Here is a 20,172-nt window from a genome sequence, read left to right on the forward strand (position 1 = left end):
ATCGATGATGGATTACTAAATAACAATGTTTAAACTGAAAAAATACATTTAAGTATACCAACATGGCCATTCATGGTAAACCAATGCATATATAGAAGAGAGCTTTATCAAAGATATTGAAAAGTGGTAAAGGTGGATGTGTAAAACGATCTAACAAAAGATTTTTGGTCCATGCTAATGTCTTTTCTCACAAAACTACAAGCCTTCAACTTTTGTGAATAATTCTGATGAGTAAATGCCTGATGCTGAAAATTACTTGGATCAACTCAGTTCTTTATTTTTTCTCCTTTAGGGGATTTGGAATATTATTGGTTGGATCCTGCCACATGGCACAGCAGGGAGACGTCCCCAATTAGTTCGGTAAGAAAATACTGGCTTTGAAGTTTCTACACAATTTCATTATATACAACTGATACCATAAAGTTAAAAAGTGTGATGTACCCTCTTGTACCTTACTTCTCTGAATAACACTGTAAGATTTTCTATATAAATATATATATTATCCAGAGGAGGTCACCACTGGGTAGTTATATTTAGGACCACTTTTCCATAGAAAATCGATTTTTGGGTTTCTAATAACGTTAGCCCTGTTTAATGAATCCTCACAAAACTTTACGAAAAAAGTCTCATCCAACTCTTATTCTTGTGCTTCAAAGTTTCGTGGTGATTCGTCAAGTGGTGCCCAAGAAAAAGGGGGTGCCAAAATGCGTTTCTCCAAAGCAGTTTTCCACAGAAAAATTGAACAGCGATACCGTAAAAAATTATTTTGTGGAATTACACAATATTTAGCAGGAAATTAGATCTTGATCCAGAAGGTGTGCTTATTGTGATTTGGTTTAAATCTGGTGAGTAATTTTTTAGAAGTTAAGATTTAAAATGTATGCATATATAGGGGTGCAGAGGCTCCGTTGATCCAACAGATCAAAAGATCAAAAGAACAAAGATTTTGCAGCAGTCATTTAAGGACTCAGGCACTCAGTCCCCTGTAATCAGAGAAATAAAAATCATAAAGCGGACAGGGGAGGGATACCCTGAACCCCTAGGCCTGGTGGTCCCCCCAGGGCCAAAAACTGTCTTTTTTTTAATTGATGGTCCCATAACTACTATTCAAGCATGTAGTAACTAAAAATCGTGCCCTCGCATGCACTGCTTACATAACAACATATCACATTACTCATGACCTATTCAATGACAGCATTGATAACACCACACGTCACATCTGAAATAACGTAATTTATGATAATGCTGCACATGGAGGGGCGCACAAGGTATACATACTTCAGGGCTCAAGTCATAGCTACTTCAGTTAACTATAACTGGTGAATTTCAGTGTTTATTTAGTTTAAAACATTATGTTGCAATTGGCATTGTTACCAAACTATAACATCAATTTAACCTTTTTTTTTAAGTCATATATATATATATATATATATATGTATGTATATGTATGTATATGTATGTATATGTATATATATATATATATATATATATATATATGTATATATATATATATATGTATATGTATATATGTATATGTATATGTTGCCGCTCACTGAGACACCAGCTAGCCGCACTCGCGAGCGGGTGGCTGGTCGACGGGGGTGTTCCCATCCACAATATTCCGCTACTCGGTTCCTGGAGTGTACCATCCAGCAAAGAACAACAGCACACACAGGTATAGTCCTAGTATTTTTTATTAGGACTCTGGACACGCAGACACGTTTTGGCACTAAGCCTTCATCAATGCATGTACAAAACGCCATCACAGCCATTTTCTTATATAGATGTTACATAGCGATTAGCGTTTCCGGGCACGTGATTAGGACACAACCAATCTAAATGAGAAATTCATGGTAAACAAAAGCCGCCATCTTATAATATTTATAAAACATTATTATGTGAATGCGGACTAGTATTGGAGACATACCTATAAACATTATAGTAACATTCCCCCATATACGAATACCACATGAAATCATGTGACATAAACACGCGAGGCAGCTTGTGTTCACATACTCACAAAACACGGCTCTTCGCTCTTCTCGCAGTCCTCAGTATTGAAGCGTCTGCGTGAGATACCTTTCAATGCCCACAGATGGGCTATTACCCAAATACCAACATCCAGTATATGCGTGCCACATACATTATTAAGCCCTAGATGGGCTCATTAACTCTCATGTCCAAAAACCGCTGTTTAAAACATACATATAAATGGAGATCTACCGTGATATAAAGACTTTCATAAATTCATCAAAAAATTAATCAAAAATTATTAGCAAAATTCATATTGATACAGTGCAAAATCTAGTCAATCAATATATGAAGATCAGAAATTATGGTTTCTCAAAAACCCAATATACAGTCAATTTCATCATAAATGTACAGCCAGTTCTTCACTACTGTTAAGGCCAAATGGGGTCTTACTCTGTAAATCGATGATATACCTCGATTCAAGGCGTCTTAGCCTTTGTATTCTGTCTCCTCCCCTCGGATTTACTAGAATGTGGTCAAGGCAAAAGTACGAAAGAAGATCTCTATTGCAGTTATGTACTTTACTAAAATGCCTAGCCACTGGGTATGCCTCATCTACATTTGTAATTGCCCTCATATGTTCTAATATCCTCAATTTCACAGGATTACTGGTGCTCCCATTATACCTCAGGCCGCACGGGCATAGTAGGCAATAAATGGCGTATGGAGTGGTGCAGGTAAGAAATTTCCCGATTTTCTTGGGTTTACGTAGTCCAGGAATGTTGTAAGATAGAGTACGTTTACTGTTTTTGCAAGCTTTGCATTTGCCACATGGATAAAATCCATGTAGCGTTTTCAACATAGCCTTGCTGGAATCTGCCTCATGGTAGTTGTGCACTAAATTATCTCGCAGGGATCTAGCTTTCTTAAAAGTCACTAGAGGGTTAGATGTCAGATCCCCCCAATAACATTGTCTGCAAGTAGAATATGCCAGTTCTTACGCATAATTCTTTTAAGTTGACCAGCATTGTCGGAAAATGTTGTAATCATCCTAAAAGAACCATTGTCCTTTTTGTTCTCTATTTGCTCACTGAGTAAAGTTTTACGATTAATTTGAGCAACTCTAGACAAAGTCTGGGACAAGACCGTACCACTATATCCTCTGACTTTAAAACGTTCTGTACTTGATTGAGCTGCCTCTTGAAAGTCCTCCTCAGTGGTGTTGTTTCTTTTAAGTCTCAACAGTTCCCCATAGGGGATACTGTCTATGAGTTTTTTCGGATGACTACACATGGCAAACAATGTAGAATTCCCTGCTGGGGGTTTCCTATACAGATATACACAGTTAAATCCAGATAGTTTACTTCCTTTGTGCTAATGTCCCCTGAAAATTTCAAATTCACATTGTTTTTATTCAGAACCTCTATATATGAGCTAGCCAGCTCAACAGGGACATCAACCACAATAAACAGATCGTCGATTTATCGATGCCATGCAATAATAGATTTGTTCCAATTGGTGTTGCCCGTCCCCCAGGCCACCTGCTCCTCCCACCAGCCTGCGAAGAGATTCGCGTAGCTGGTGGCAATGCAGATGACCATAGCCGTGCCTGATATCTGCCTAAACAATTGTTTTTCGACCAAGAAAATGTTATGATTTAAACAGAAATCAACAAATGCAAGTAACATCTTACTATGTTCGTAGTATCTCAATGCTTGACTTTCAAGGAAATATTTTATAGCTTTCATCCCATCTATATGGGAGATACATGTATATAGGCTAATGATATCTAGCACCATTAAACAAAAGCTGTCCTTCCATGCGATCTTTTCAACCTTGTTCAAAAAATCTTTAGTGTCACGCAGGTATGATTTCAATTTAATGACATGTTGGAACAAAAAGAAATCCACGTACGTAGACAAATGTTCACTAAGACCACCTATTGAGGCCACAATTGGTGTCCCTGGCGGATGAAATTGACTGTATATTGAGTTTTTGAGTAACTAGAATTTCTGATCTTCATATATTGATTGACTAGATTTTGCACTGTATCAATATGAATTTTGTTAATAATTTTGGATGAATTTTTTGATGAATTTATGAAAGTCTTTATATCACAGTAGATCTCCATTTATATGTATGTTTTAAATAGCGGTTTTGGACATATTTGGGTAATAGCTCATCTGTGGGCATTCAAAGGTATCTCACGCTGACGTGTCAATACTGAGGACGGCCTTGCGAAGTTTATGTCACATGATTTTATGTGGTATTCGTATATGGGGGAATGTTACTATAATGTTATAGGTATGTCTCCAAAACTAGTCCGCATTCACATAATAATGTTTTATAAATATTATAAGATGGCGGCTTTTGTTTACCATGAATGTCTCATTCTGATTGGGTGTGCCCTAATCATGTGCCTGGAAACACTAATCGCTATGTAACATCTATATAAGAAAATGGCCGTGATGGCGTTTTGTACATACATTGATGAAGGCTTAATGCCGAAACGCGTCTGCGTGTCCGGAGTCCTAATAAAAAATACTAGGACTATACCCGTGTGTGCTGCTGTTCTTTGCTGGATGGTACACTCCAGGAACCTAGTAGCGGAATATATGTATATGTATATATATGTATATGTTTGTTGGGACCCTACCTCTTAAAAATGTTCTTAGAAACTGCCCAGCAGAGTAGGACGCAAGAGTGTTCATATATATTTATAACACATAGGATAAAGCTGAGTTATAGGTAGGAAAGCTTTATTTATTCTTTCTATGCAAACCCTACTTGAAAAATTCAACCTTTGAACATTCTGAAGTTATAGTTATAACTTACACTTATAAATTGCGCATCACCAGTTATAATTTACGTTTATAATTTATGCACCACCATCAATTTACTATACGTAGCACACCTCTGAACACAGTCATGTTGCATCACTCGCTACACTACATTAACTATAGCTCTCTCTTTCTCTTTGCAATGATTATACCCTTGCCTATGATATAACTTATACCATGTGAAATCATAGCAGTCATAATAACACGTATTACATGTCAAATGACATAACTTTTGAGAACACAGTTCATGGTAGAGTGGCTAGTTATAGATAATGTAGTGTAGTTAGTGATGCAGCAAGACTATGTACGGAGGTACACAACATATAGTAAATTTGAGATGGGGCATAAATTATAAATGTAAGTTATAGCTGTTGTTGTGCAATTTAGAAATTTAATTTATAATTAAATCTGTAGAATTTCTGAAGTTTGTATAGTTTAAGTTGCGTTTGTATAGAACAAATACATTCAGTTATGTAACTTAAATCTCTAACCTTTGTTCTTTTCATTAAATTTAACTAGTTTTCATTTTGTTATAAAAGTGTGTTTCAGGTCGTACCATTGAGTGTCATTCAGTTCAGTATTTATAAGTGGAGTGTGATAAAGTGCAGTGGAGGACAGTGTCGTAGAGTGTAGTATGTTAAAGCCTAGTGTTGAACTGTGGAATAGAATGTAGTGGAATAAAGTGGAGTTGCGTACTGTGGAGTTTGGTATAGTGCAGTAGCTTACAGTGGAATACCATAGAGTGGTGTGGAGTGGCTTAGAGTGGAGTAGCTTTGAGTGAATTTGTGTAGACTGGAGTTCTGTACAGTGGCATAGCATATATTGGAGTAGTGTAGATTGTACTTGCATACACTGGAGTGGCGTAGAATAGAGTAGCATAGAGTGGCATGGCATAGGGCCTGTTGGTGTAGAGTGGAGTGGCATATAAGGTGATAGGGTACAGTAGAGTAGAGTGGCGTATAGTGGAATGCCATAGATTGGAGTGGTATAAAGTGGAATTGCATGCGATGGGGTGGCGAACAGTAGAGTTGCATACAGTAGAACAGCATACAGCTGAGTGGGGTAGAATGGAGTGTCACACAGTGGAGTGGCATAACCTGGAGTGGCGAAGAGTTGAGTGGCGAAGATTGCATTGGGCAGAGTGGAATACCGTAGAGTAATGTGTACCAGAGTGCAGTCGGTTACAGTGGCATGAGGTAGAGTGTAGTTGTGCACAGTCTAATGGATGGCGTTCAGTGTAGTGGTGTTTATTGGAGCGACGTAGAGTAGAGTGGAGTAACATACATTGGAGTGGTGTAAAGTGGAGTGGTGGACAGTGGTATAGCGTAGAGTCTAAGGTCGTACAGTGCAGTGGAGTTCAATGCAATATTGTAGAGGGGAGTGGAGTATTGTAAACTGGAGTGCCATACAGTGTAGTAGCATACAGTGGAGTGTCATACAGTGAAATAGCATACAGGGGATTGGCAAGGAGTTGAGTGGCATATAGAAGAATATTGTAGAGTAGATCAGTGTACAGTGTAGTGGCATAGACTGGAGAAGCATAGTGTGGAATAGTGTAGAGTGGAGTGGGTTAGAGCAGAGGGTAGTAGAGTTGAATAACATAGAGGGGAGTGGCGTAAAGAGTAGGAGTGTACACTGGGGTGTCATAGAGTAAAATATCATAGTGGATTGATGCAGAGTAGAGCGGCATATAGCGGAGTAGTGTACAGTAGAGGGGTGTAAGGTTGATTGGTGTAGAATGCAGTGGCATTGAGTGGACTACTGTAGAGTGGAGTGGTGTAGAGTGGAGTGTTATACAGTGGAATAGCTTTCAGTGGAGTGGTGTACAGTTGAGTGGCATAGAGTGGAGTGGCATACAGTGGAATAGTGTAGAGTGGTGTGGCATACAGTGGAATAATGTAGAGCGGGGTAAAGTGTAGTGGCATACGGGCAATAATGTAGACTGGAGTGGCGTACAGTGGAGTGGCATAGAGTGGAATAGCGAAGGGTTTGGTGGCCTAGAGTGGAATGGTGTAGAGTGCAATGGCCTACAGTGGGGTAGCATAAAGTGGAATTGCGTAGAGTGGAATAGCTGTGGCTGTAGTGGTGTAGAGTGGAGTGCTAGATAGTGTTTTGGCTTAAACTGGAATAGCGTATAATGGAGTTGCATTCACTACAGCAGTGTAAAGTAGAGTTGAGTACAGTGAAATAGCGTACAGTCGAATGGCATACTGTGCAGTGGCCTACAATACAGTAGTGTAGGGTGTAGTGGGATGGAGTGGAGTGTTGTAATCTGGTGTGGCGTGCAGTGTTGTAGCGTATAGTGGAGTGCCTTACAGTGAAGTAGCGTGCAGTGGATTGGCATGTAGTTGAGTGCCGTTCAATTTAATATCTTAGAGTGTAGTGGCATACAGTGTGGTGGCATAGACTGGGCTGATGTACAGTGGAATAGCATAGAATTTAATGGAATACTGTGCAGTAGCACACAATACTGTAATTTAGGGTGTATTGGGGTGGAGTGTAGTGTTGTAATCAGGAGGGCATACAGTGTGTTAGCGTATAGTGGAGTGCCATACAGTGAACTAGCGTTCAATGTATTGATATGGAGTTGAGTAGCGTAAATTGGAATAGTTTAGTGTGGAGTTGCGCACCGTATAGTGGCATAGACTGGATTAGGATAGTGTGAAATAATGTAGATTGGAGTGGCATAGAGAGTAGTGTAGTAGATTTGAATAGCGTGGAGGGGAGTGGCATGGAGTGTAGTTGTGTACATTTGGGTGCCATTGAGCGAAATAGTGTAGGTAGGATTTGGTGTAGAGTGGAGTGGCATACAGAGCAGTAGTGTACAGTGGAGTGGCGTGTGGTGTAGAGTGGAATGGAATTGAGTGGAATAGCACAGAGTGCAGTGTAGTAGAGTGGAGTAGCGCACATTGTAGTGATGTACAGTGCTGTAGCGTACAGTGGAATACCATACAGTAAAGTTGCGTAGAGTGGAGTTTGGTAGAGTGGAGTGGCAGACAGTGGGATACTGTAATGTTTAAGGGCTTAGGGTGTACTTGCATACAGTGGAAGAGTGTAGAGTGCAGTGGCATACAGCGGAGTAGTGTGCAGTGGAGTGGCATGTGGTGTAGAGAGGAATGACTGAGTGGAATAGCGTAGAGTGCAGTATAGAGTGGAGTAGCTACAGTGTAGTTCTGTACAGTGCAGTAGTGCACAGTGGAATATCATACAGTGAAGATGCGTACGGTGGATTTTGGTAGAGTGGATTGGCGTACAGTGGAATAGCATAAAGTGTAAGGGAATAAAAGGTACTTGAATACAGTGGAAGAGTGTTGAGTGGAATGAGGGTACAGTGGAGTGACGTGCAGTTGAGTGACGTGCAGTTGAGTGACGTGCAGTTGAGTGACGTGCAGTTGAGTGACGTGCAGTTGAGTGACATGCAGTTGAGTGACGTACAGTTGAGTGATGTACAGTTGAGTGGCGTACAGTTGAGTGGCGTATAGTGGAGTTGTGTATAGTGAAGTAGCAGACAATAGAGTGGTGTGGAGTGGAGGGGCATCGACTGTAGTGGGATACAATGGAGTGGCATACAATGGAATAGTGTACTGTGGAGTTGGGTAGAGTGGGGTTGCGTTGGGTGGAATAGCGTACATTAGAGTTGTGATGGCTTACATTACAGTGGGTTGAGGTACAGTGTAATGGGGTGGAGTGGAATTGCATGCAGTGGAGTGCCAGAGAAAGGAGGACCATAGAGTGGAATAGGGTAGTGTATAGTGTCTTAGAGTGGAGTTGGTTACAGTGGAATAGCATAGAGTGGAGTAGTGTACAGTGACTTGTGCACTGGAGTGGCGTACAGAGGAGTGTCATCGAATGGAGTTACATAGAGTGGAATGTTGTGCAGTGAAATAGTGTAGACTGTAGAAGCGTAGGGCAGAGTGGAGTGGCATACAGTGGAGTAGCATACAGGGGAGTGTTGTAGAGTAGAATAACATTGAGTGTAGTGGTGTACAGTGGCCTCAGAGAGTGAGTGCCATATAGTGAAGTAGCATAAAGTGGAGTGTTGTTCAGTGGAGTAGCATATAGTGCAGTAGCGTACAATGAAGCGGCATACATTTGAGTAGCGTGGAGTGGCATAGAGTACTGTACAGTGGAGCATTGTAAGGGGCGTACAGTGAAATAGCGTTCAGTGCAGAGGTGTCCACTGGAATGGCGTACAGTGGAGTGTCATGGACTGGAATAGCGATGAGTGTAGTGCCATAAAGTGGAGTTGTGTACCGTGGAGTAGCGTGGAGTAGCATATAGTGGAGGGGGACACGGTGTAGTAGCATACACTGCAGTGTCATAGACTGAAGTGGCATATAGTGTAATAACATACGGTGGAGTGGTTTAGAGTAGAGTGTTGTAGAGTGGTGTGGTGTAGAGTGGATTAGCGTTGAGTGGAGTGGCGTAGAGTGTATTAGTGTGCAGTGCAGTGGTTTATAGTTTAGAGGAGTGGTGTAGAGTATAAAAGCATAGAGTGCAGTGTTATAGAGTGGAGTGGTGAAGAGTGGAGTGTGGTACTTGAAATAGATGTAGAGCGAAAGTGAGTGAACGAATGAAGGTCTAATGTGTCAGTAAAATAGATTGAAGTGTAAATGCAATTTTTTGTCGTAGTTGTAAATAGTTTAAGTAGTGTTTAAGTTCTTTTTTTTTTTTAAATTAAATTTGTTTTTATTGTTGCAACAAAGTATATCAGTACAGCGTAAACAATCCGCCGACGTGGCCTCAACATTCAGCCACGAGCAGCCATGCGTGCAACGTTTTCTTGTTTTATATGACTGGTATATATATACATGTCTTCAGTTACTCAGTACATTATAATCGTGCAAAGACGCCTGCCGGCTGGGAGACGGTGGAGCAGCGTCGCCCTAGGGGCGATGAAGAATGACGGGCAGGCCAGTTCTCGTCATAATAGCGCAGGATCTGTACTTGTTCATATATACCAGTGAACAGGGAGGGAAACCAAACTGTGGGAGGGAAGCATGTAGGCGCTAGCAGGGTCTTAACAGGGGGATATGGACGGCGGGTGTCGGGAGGGGGGGGGGGTTCATGCAGTCTGGGTCCCAAAGTGGGGAGGGGGAATTGGCAGGGGGGTTGTTGCATTCCGCTTAGGCGAGGTACCAGATGGGTGGCAGGACATACAAGGGTTTGTTCAGGATACAGGGGGTAATCGGGACACGACCCCGAGGTGGCTCACACCCGGTAGAGGCTACCGGCCTTCTCGGGTGGGGGGGGGGGAAGGGACAGGTGGGTCTCCTGCTTGCGGGAGCTGCTGGAAGCTGTGGAGGAGCATGGCCCATTCCATGGAGATGGGAATTTTACGCGTGCCCCTGGCTTCCTCTTCCCTCAGAGCATCTTCCTCCGCTGCCGCCCATTTACCAACCGCCCCTTTCCATTGTGCTATGGGGGGGCCCTCCGGGGACCGCCAGCGCATGGTTATGCATCTGTTCGCCAACAGGAGCGCTAGGGACACGAAGCGCCTGTGCACCGGTTCCTGTTTAGAGATGTGGAGGATGCCTAGTGCGCTGGACTCCCAGGGGGCCATTGTAGTGAGACCTGTGAGTTCCGACAGTGTGTCGTGTACCACCCGCCAAAAGGGTTGAAGGTCGGGACAGTCCCAAAACATATGACGGAAATCCGCGGCTGGGGAACAGCATCTGGGGCATAGGAATGGAGTGGAGGGGTAGAACTTCTGCAATCGCGCTGGGGTAAGGTATGCTCTGTGTAGTATATAGTATTGGATGTTTTTGAAGCGGGCGTTCCTAGAGACGCGTTTTGGGGCTTCAAGTGCTTTAGTCCATTCTGAGTCGTGTAGAGCGCGGCCTATGTCCTCCTCCCATGTAGCACGCAGGGTCGTCAGGGGAGCATGTGAGAGTTCCCGGATGGATTTATAGAGCCAGGTGACCAGGTGGCGACCCACCCCCAAGTAGTGTTTAAGTTATAAGTGTTAGAATACTTAGTAGATTATTGTGCCGCGATATACTGAAGTAACTTCATGGCATACTGAAGTAACTTAATGCCGACAGCAAGGCAGTATCTGATTGGCTAATGGCTGTCTTTACAAAACTTAAAAGGCAGCCATGTTAATTTCTGCACAATTTCTCTGTGATTTGGGTTAGGACCTTATTAGGTTTAATATTTGTTCCCTACCTATGTCCACTTCATAAAAGTGATAATAGTTAGGGAATTTTTGTGCAATTTTCTATGTATTTTTTCCAGCAGTCTAGGGAGAATAGTGCTTTAAAAAAAATAATAATAATTAGCATGGTAATTTGAAGGTATTATTGCGGTACTCCATATAATTTTTTGTGAAGGTTTAACTATGTTACAATTAAGAAAATCACAGTAATACACTATATTTGAAAAACATAGTGTAGTTCAGTGTATTTAGAATTTGTTATCATCTTTATCATTATTTTCTTTTCAATTAAGTACTGTGGTACTCTCCAGGCAGTATCATAGTACTCTGTACATTTTTTTAAAATATATAGAAATGTATAAATATTTTCTTTACCTATTATCAGTTTAATAAAGTGGTAATAGTTAGGGAAAAATATCAAACCTAATATGTACCTATATCTACGGGTGAAACACAGAAGATTACCAAAGTGTTAAAAACAACATGGCTGCCTTTCACTTTTTTTTAGATATTAGAGATTCACATAATAACGTGTTATTACTATGTACCACGATACTTCTTTGAAATACAGCAACATTTTGCAAAATTTTGTGAAAGTCCCACAACAACAGCTATCATTAAGTTAAAATGCCCTTAAAAAAGTACTTAAAACAATGTGTAATCCTGCCAAATTTCATTGAAATCAGGCAGGACATTTGGCCCCTAAAAGTGAGTGCGAAAGTCTATGAAAAAATGCATTTGTACCCAAATGTGTTTTGGAACAACCCCCCAACACCACCCCCACCCCACCAACGCTTCCCTCTTATATTTGCTCCACCTTGGCCAATCACTGCAAAACTTTACAACATAGAAAAAGAAATAGGTCTAGAATTTTTGGGAGATATTTGTCAAATGGCCGCAGAGTTAATAATGGTGAAAATTCAGAGGAATTGCTATCTCTCGTAACCCTAACTATAACTGCAGAGTGGCTACCACCAATCTATGATTTCCTCGATTTCAAAAGAAGAACACCACCATTTGGGGCGATTAATAATTGTGTTCGTTTTATTGGCTCAAACTGTTCATTGGCCTCACAGTGGCAGGACCTCTGTAACGCGTTTTGGTTCTGTGGACAGACCTTCATGAGGTGAGTGTGCAAAATGTATAGCTAGAGAAAGGACTATATTTGTCTTCAATAAAGTAATACAAAGACTCCAGTTCAAAGGGGTAATACATTGGAGAAAACTGAATTCCAAATTTTTAGCTAAAAACAGATCTTTTTGAACTTTAAAATACATTTTGAATCCCAATTCAGTCATGTTTTTGGTACAAAAATGTCTTAGGAATGATGTTCTGCAAACTGAGAGTTGATTAATGTCAATAAGCAATATGAAGATTAATATGTCCATATGGCCATTTTCCCATATTGTTAAATAACCTAACTAAATCATAGATGTCAACTAATGCTTGCCCCAATTTCATCACTTCATACATAATCGTATCACAAATATATTCTAGAATACTTTTATATTCCCAAAATTGTTATGGTGACATATTTTAGCCTGCATGGACATTCAATAACCTAAATCACAAATTTTGTTTTGCAAATAATATAATGTCTGTTTGGCCTCAACTTCTCCTGATACCGCATGTCATAAAACTTTTCAGTATTTAATTTGCAAACTTTACAGTTCTCCACCTAGATTAAAACTGGTATGTTAAAACTGAAACCTCCTTTGAAAGCTGGTAATTATTTGTGCCGTATTTGGCTTTCAATTTGTTATTTTATTTTGGTACATTATTGATGGGTGACTTGTTTTCAGCTTTTTAGTATTGGCAGATTTAAGGACCTAACAATCTTTGGTCACTTCCCGGCAGTTCCAGGTACGTTTTTCTCAGCTGCCAATCCTGTTCAGCAGCCCTGTGCCAAAGGGGTAACCGTTTCAGCGATTTTAGATTCAAATTTCTTTCATGTTCAAAGTCAAGCAGTGACCAGGCCCAATCCATTCTTTGTATCTGACTGGTGTTCCATTGCAGTCGGCCATATTGTATGACTTTGACCCAGTATCCCGTGACTAGATGTCTGTGGTTGCTCTGATCTTTTAGGCACTAGTATTCACCTTAAACTTAAAAAATTCATAACTTCGATTCTACTGATTAGATTTTTTTCATTTTGGTGACAAATCATTTTTTATAATTTACTCTACATTTATAAACTGGTGTGGCATTTTTCTTATGTTTTCACTTTATTACTGTTTGAGTGCTGCATAAATACTTTGCACATTGCCTCTAAGTTATGCCTGACTACGTTTGTGCCATGCCAGCGTTAATCACAGGTTAATTTAGTGACTTTTAAGGTTCAACCTGAAAGGGATTGTGGCTGGTGCTTGATCACAGTTAACACCCCACTCAACCAACCACCCAATTTCTCACAAATATGTATTCACAGTGCATGTATATCTCAACATTGCACAGGATGTCTTCCACTTGCATAGGCGAGCCATGGGTATTCACAGCTTCTTCTCACCAAAATTAACAATTTTAGTACCTTTGATTATGGTTACCATACCAATCTTTCACCATCAATTTTCTCCATTCTCTAATCCACTGTTCTGATACATATTCTTAGATCCATATCTACTTACCTTGACAATATAGTGTTAGTCAGTGCTTAATTTGAGTTGGTGGTTAACACAGGGGCCACTGGCACTCATTTTTGCAGACTGGCACTTATTTTTCTGCATCGGACATTTACCAAGAGCAGGATGTAACTCTTTTTTGTTTTAAGATTTGTATTTATATTGTATATTAAGTATGCTATTTTATACAGTTTTTATGTTTTATAATTGAATAAAGATTTTTAATCATCATCAAGACTATACAGTCTTGATTTTTGACGCATCAACATTTAGTTACACTGGCTACAGGCTTTGGGCACTGGAACTCAAATTACTCTCTGGTGATAGTTGATATTCTGGAGTTGATATTGTTGCAGGTCCATATTTTAATCATGATATTGTGACTTCCCTTCCATGTTCCCTTCCAATTCTTCGCTCAAAAGTCTAGACTCCAGTGGCATGTGTCCCTGGATATTTATCCATTCTAGTCCTTGGCATGGCAGCACATGACAGACTTGAAGGCTGTTGTGCTTTCAAGCATTCACTCCCTGTCAAGAGATCTGGTGAACCCAGATCTCTTGACTTGGGGTGAATGTTTGATTTATTCTGTATTCTGTCCAACATTTGTGTGTCTTTTGCTTTCTTGCCCTAACTGTGCCGGGTATGCTGAGACGTGGGTACCGGGCTTACTGTGTCTCTGGATTCAAGCTAGCCTAGATGATATCGGGTGATACCCCAAAACCAGTCAGAGGATGCTTGTTCCTGGTCCAGGGAGGACCTGGCTTGGCAGTAAGAGCTGGACTGTTCCCATGAGGGGCAGGGTCAAGACAGATCTGCATATGAGTGGGTCTAAACTGGGGTGGCATGGTGAGCAAAAGAATGATACATTTAACACAGATTTTTTGACTGTGGGTGAATGTTTGATTTGTTCCAAATTCTGTCCATTTGTGTGTCTCTTGCTTTGTCTCCCTAAGTGCAGCAGGTATACCCTGTTGTGGGTCCCATGCTCACTGTGCCTCTGGATTCAAGCTAGCCTGGCTGATGAGGGGTGATACTCCAAAACCAGTCCCAGGATGCTTGTTTCTGGTCCAGGCAGGACCTGGCTCTGCAGTTTAGGCTAGACTGTTCCCAAGAGGAGCAGGGTCAAGACCCATTTGCATATGGCTGAGTCTGAACTGTGGTGGCATGGTGAGCAAAAGACTGAGGGATTTAACCCAGATCTAATAACTTGAGTTGAATGTTTGATTTGTTCCAAATTCCAGCCAAATATTGTGTTTCTTTTGCTCTTTTGCCCAAGTACTCCTGGTATGCCCAGACATGGGTCCCAGGCTCACTGCCACTGGATTCAAGCTAACCTGGCTGATGAGGGGTGATACCTTGAAACTGGTCCCAGGATGCTTGTTTATGGTCCAGTGAGGACCTGGCTTGGCAGTTGGGGCTGGAATGTTCCCATGAGGAGCAGGGTCAAGACTGATTTACAAATAGCTGGGTCTAAACTGGGATGGCATGGTGAGCAAACGAATGATGCTTTTAACCTAGATCTCTTGACTGGGGGTGAATATTTGATTTGATCCTCATTCCACCATTTGTGTGTCTTTTGCTTAAACCTGATGACAGCACAGTAAATGATACACTTAACTCATATTCACTGTTACTCTTTGTGATTTGCACTCACTGTTACTATCATTCACCCATTATAATTCACTCTGATACACTTATTCTTACTCACAATTACTTACTCCCTGTCACCTTGCGGGTGAGTAGTGCACTATACAAGTATCAATTTACATTTATCCATGCTCACTCATTTTCTTGCACATTCATCATCACTCACGCCTTATTCTTAGGTGCCGTCTCTATCGCTCACTCATTCTTACTCTCTTTTATTTATTTAGAAAGTTTTATATAGTGCTGGCAGGACCGAGGGTATCAGAGTGATTTACGACATTGACACAGGTAAAAATATCAGACAGCAACAAGTAAAAGTAAATAGAGTTGAGTCTCTGGCTCACTTATACTCTTACTTTCTGATACTCAGTCTCACTTATTTTCACTCACTGCCTGTCACTCACTCACTTTCACTCTCACACATATATTCTCACAGGCACAAACAGACCCACGCCCTCTCACTTCCCAATGCTGTCTCACATTGAAACATTAGGTAAGTAAAGGTTTATTTGTTGATTACTTAAAATCATTACACACAGCAAAGTACATATCCAAAACAAAATCTGATTAAAATATACATATACTGTGGGTTTTTATATCCAACATGAGATCCGCAGCTAAGCCCTAACATGATTTGTTCAACTGCAAATAAACAGTTTACTAATAAACAATTAGCAGCAACAGTTAAAGTGCATTGTGCTAGCAGTAAGAAAGTGCAAGTAAACTTTTTTAATTGATAAAGGTACATGAAATGCAACACATCAATTAGCAGTAGAAATTAAAGTGCCTTGTGCTAGCAGCAAAGATTGCAGGTAAACTTTTTAGATTGGTATGGGTACATGGTATACCACACACCAACAAAAATTAAAATGCCTTGTGGTTGCAGCTTATAATCATCAGGTAAACTTTTAACCTAAAAAAAGTGTACATAAAATGCCATCCACCATTATGGTGTTACTTTCAAAACAGTACGATACATGGGATACACCATCGAATAGCAGCAGAAATTAAAGTGCTTTATGCTAGCAGCTAGAGTTATCAAAAAAAACGTTCAAATAAAAAGTATACACTCCACTATTATGGAGTAGTATTAGATATAGGATGGTACATTTTTAATAATACATTTTAAACAAGCATAAAATGGCCCACACTCTCCCTAAGAACATTTAAAATCAATATATCATTATCAATTTTTAGATAATTTTCATAGCAGAAATTTCTTCACTTAAAATATCTAAGTTACAGAATTTCTTTTCAGCTATAAATATAAACTTAACAAATTGGTAAATAAGATGAATGGTAACACCTCTTTGACATACAATAATTGCGGTCCTGCAAGTTCTTACTCCCAATTCATTGAATATGGGCTTTAAGGCGGTCTTCCGCTCATCTAGCAATTTAGGACACAGGGTTACTATATGCAGTAAGGTTTCATCACACAGCCCACATAACCTGCAAAGGTTGGACAGCCACTTTTTCTCCCGTTTTGGAATTCCGTCTTTAGTTGGATATCTCCCAAACCTTAATAACATGAGTTTATTCTTAATCAAAGGTTTTAAATGAAATTACAAATAAGGTTGGGGAGCAAATTTGCTGATAGAGTTAACTATTGACCATAGATGTTTTTTTTTCCTTAATTCATCTTTATCCATTATAGTAGACAATGAAGCAGCTGATTGATTCATTGATTTTTTGTAAACTATTTTACTCCTCACTTCCTCTACTAAGTTTGGGCATTCAAAGTTACGTAAACACTCATTTAAATAAGTTTGTCAACTACTTGTATATTCACTTTTTGATATCTCAAGCCAAAACAGATTTGCTAGCGAACCCTCTTCAGCTCGAGGTAGTATCAATAAGGACTTTAGAATTTGGTCTAAAGAAACAGATTTTGGCCCGACAATCCACATTTTTAGTCTTATATTGGCACGACTAATATATCTGGGAATCCTAAAAACTGATTTATTTTTCCTTAATTCAATATCATCAAGTATTTTCGCATCTTTGCCCTGGAAGATAATGGAACCATAATCCAAAGATGGAATTAACTTGGCTTTCATAACCTTCAGCAAATTATCATAATTTGGGCATAATAGCTTATCTCTCAATTTTCTAAAAGCAAATGCGAGCGATGTGCCCTTAGCTTCAAGGTTATTAAAATGCTGCCTAAATGACAAACTATCATCAAATGTGATTCCCAAATATGTATACAATTTTACATATGCTATAACCAAACCGTTAATATTCCATTCTTTTACTCCTAGTTTGCCTCTTCCCACGGTCATTATTTTCGTGTTTATTTTTAGACCGTTTTGCGTAACATATAGGTTAAAGGAGTCTATTAATCTTTTTAGTCCTATGACAGTTTGGCTTAGTAAAATGGTATCGTCGGCATATTGTAAGTATTTAATCTCTTTACCCAACACAAAAGGGAAGTGGGCATTAACATCATTAAAATGGGCCGGGAGATCAGACATAAAAAGGTTAAAAATGCAAGGGGCCAAGACACATCTTTGTTTCAAGCTGATATTGGTCTCTAGGCGACGAGTCGTGTGTCCTCCGTCGCCTACTTTGATCTGTACCCAGGTATCGGAGTATAATCGGATATATCGGATATATTGGAGAATAATTATTTAATCATTTTTAAAAGTGTGTCAGACATACCCCAATTGATTAACTTCAACCAAAGTATATTTCGGGGCACAGAATCAAAGGCGGCTTTAAGGTCAATTTCAACCAAAGTATATTTTGGGGCACAGAATCAAAGGCGGATTTTAGGTCAATGAAACAAATATATAATGTTTGTTTCCTATATTTGTCTCTTTCGCCTAATAATGTTAGTAAAATCAAGTTGGTATAAGTTGATTCTCCCTTTCTAAAACCGGTTTGTAAATTTGGAATCAAATCCTCTCTTATGGCCCATGATTCAAATTCTTCCAACAGACAACTAGCAAATATTTTCACATCTACATCTGTTAATGCGATTAGGCGATAATTTGCGGGGTTGTCCTGGGGACCACTTTTATAAATTGGTTGGATAATACTTCCCTGTCATGATTCCGGAATCGAGCCTGTTTTAAGCAATTCATTGAACAGGAGCGTTAGTACCTTTGGCCAATCTTTTAGGTTTACTTTAAAGATGGCATTCGGAATTCCATTTGGGCCAGGCGCTCCATTTGATCTAATCTTATTTATTACTTTTTTGACTTAATCAACTGACTATGGCTCATTATCAAGGGAACTTAATGGTTCATAAACACTTAGGTCTGTCCCGCCGTTTTCTATTATCTTTCGTTGGCCATCATGAGTAGGATTAATTTTACCATCATCGCACTGTGGGCCCAGAGGAACAATTTTAAGATTATTGAAAAAGTTTACCCAGCTTAGTTCATCAATATTGGCACTATTACTTCTATGATGGCAATATTACTTCTACACATTGAAATATATTCCCAACTGCACACATGTACACAACATACATTTAAAAGCATTCAATTTTATGCACCTCTGCACCATCTAAAGATCCCATCCAGCGCTGGGTTTGCTATTTTTCATTACAAAAATAGTCAATAAAAGACCATTTTCCAATATTAATATTAAAAAGTGCAGAAAATAAGATGGGTGCACCTCTGACAGCGATCAGGACAAGCCTCCCCCTTCTGGACACTGGTTTTGCAATTTTTGTGACCAGGTGTGGCAAGGGGAGTGCCAAGGGTCGTAAGGGTAGGGCCGCATAGGCCTTTAATTCTTCTATCTGGGGCTCGAGCCACTTGTGTCTTATTTGGAAAGCCCGGGGCCGCTGCTGATGTCTCTCCCTCTCCCCAGCACTCCAAATTTAATTGCAGTAGGTACATGAGGGCTTGAAAGGGAGAGAGGTGTAAAGGAAAATATCAGAGTGGGAGAATAGAGAGTGGAGTGAAGGAGAGAGATAGAGAAAATGGATTGATGGAAAGCGAGGAGTGAAAGGGAGTGGAAGCTGGTTTGAGCATTTTTGCCAGGACTACTTTTGATTCCTCAGTCTGGCACTGCACAAGGGGCAACCCAAGGGTAGCAGTTGCAGCCTCTGGCGAATCTTAAATTATGTCCATGATAGTGTGGTGGGCTTTTCTGTTTTTTCTGTCTGGGACACAAGGGCTACTGACATGCAACGCAAATAAGAACGAACGCTGCCAAAAACAAACCCGGCGAAGATGTCTTAAATAGGGCTGGCCCTGATGTTAATCCCGCCTGTTTTCTTAATGGCTAGGACGGTGACAGTTTTGCTGTTTGGAGAACCACATTCCACAACCCTCTTCTAAATGAGAGGTATTTTTAAAAGTAGTTTTTGATGAAGCATTTTAGTTTGTAAAGTTTTAAAATAGTATACATTAAACATTCATGAGTGGTAAATGATTTGAGGCAGAATTTTGCTGGCCGTTGGGCAGATTAAGTGCCAAGTAGGATAGGAGCAATGACTAGCTGACTTTGAAAGAATTGCCTACATGTGGTGAAAAACGTTCTGAAATGATATGGGAAGGGTCGATATGTGTCTCTATTTCGGATCGTGTATAATGGTTTAACAACTGAAAATATATCAGACCAGTGTTCAGATTTTACTTCCAATTTCAGCAATTCAATTGTTGCCTAATTCTGGTGATGTTGATGCATTTATGTTGATAATAGTCATGAAATGAGATATTCTTTCCATTGGCCCATGTCTACCGTTCAAGTAGATGTTAGTTACACTGTCACCCTGCCTGGTACGATATGTCATCTATTCAGGTTTCAGGTTTTAAAGTCTTTATTTCGATTATTAGCAATCATAAAAGACATATTAAAATACAAAAGAATATAACTGGTTCATTTAAAATATCCAAAGGAAATCAATGAACATAATTATTATTTAGACACTCACAAAAATACATAAGTGCACAAACAAAAGAGCATTTCTTAACAAGTG

General features: G+C 39.9%; 1 protein-coding gene across 13 annotated transcripts in view; it reads left to right on the forward strand.

The window, feature by feature from the left end:
• RIMS1 (regulating synaptic membrane exocytosis 1) overlaps nucleotides 1-20,172 on the forward strand; it is a 1,970,833-nt gene that overhangs the window by 846,532 nt on the left and 1,104,129 nt on the right. For all 13 annotated transcript variants that reach the window (XM_086926498.1, XM_086926484.1, XM_086926488.1 and 10 more), the window contains one exon: nucleotides 293-360. In XM_086926498.1, the coding sequence (XP_086782624.1) occupies nucleotides 293-360 (68 nt within the window). The remainder of the gene's footprint in view (nucleotides 1-292; nucleotides 361-20,172) is intronic.

The sequence above is a fragment of the Lissotriton vulgaris genome, chromosome 6, assembly GCF_964263255.1.
Source record: "Lissotriton vulgaris chromosome 6, aLisVul1.2, whole genome shotgun sequence".
Classification (NCBI taxonomy): Eukaryota; Metazoa; Chordata; class Amphibia; order Caudata; family Salamandridae; genus Lissotriton; species Lissotriton vulgaris.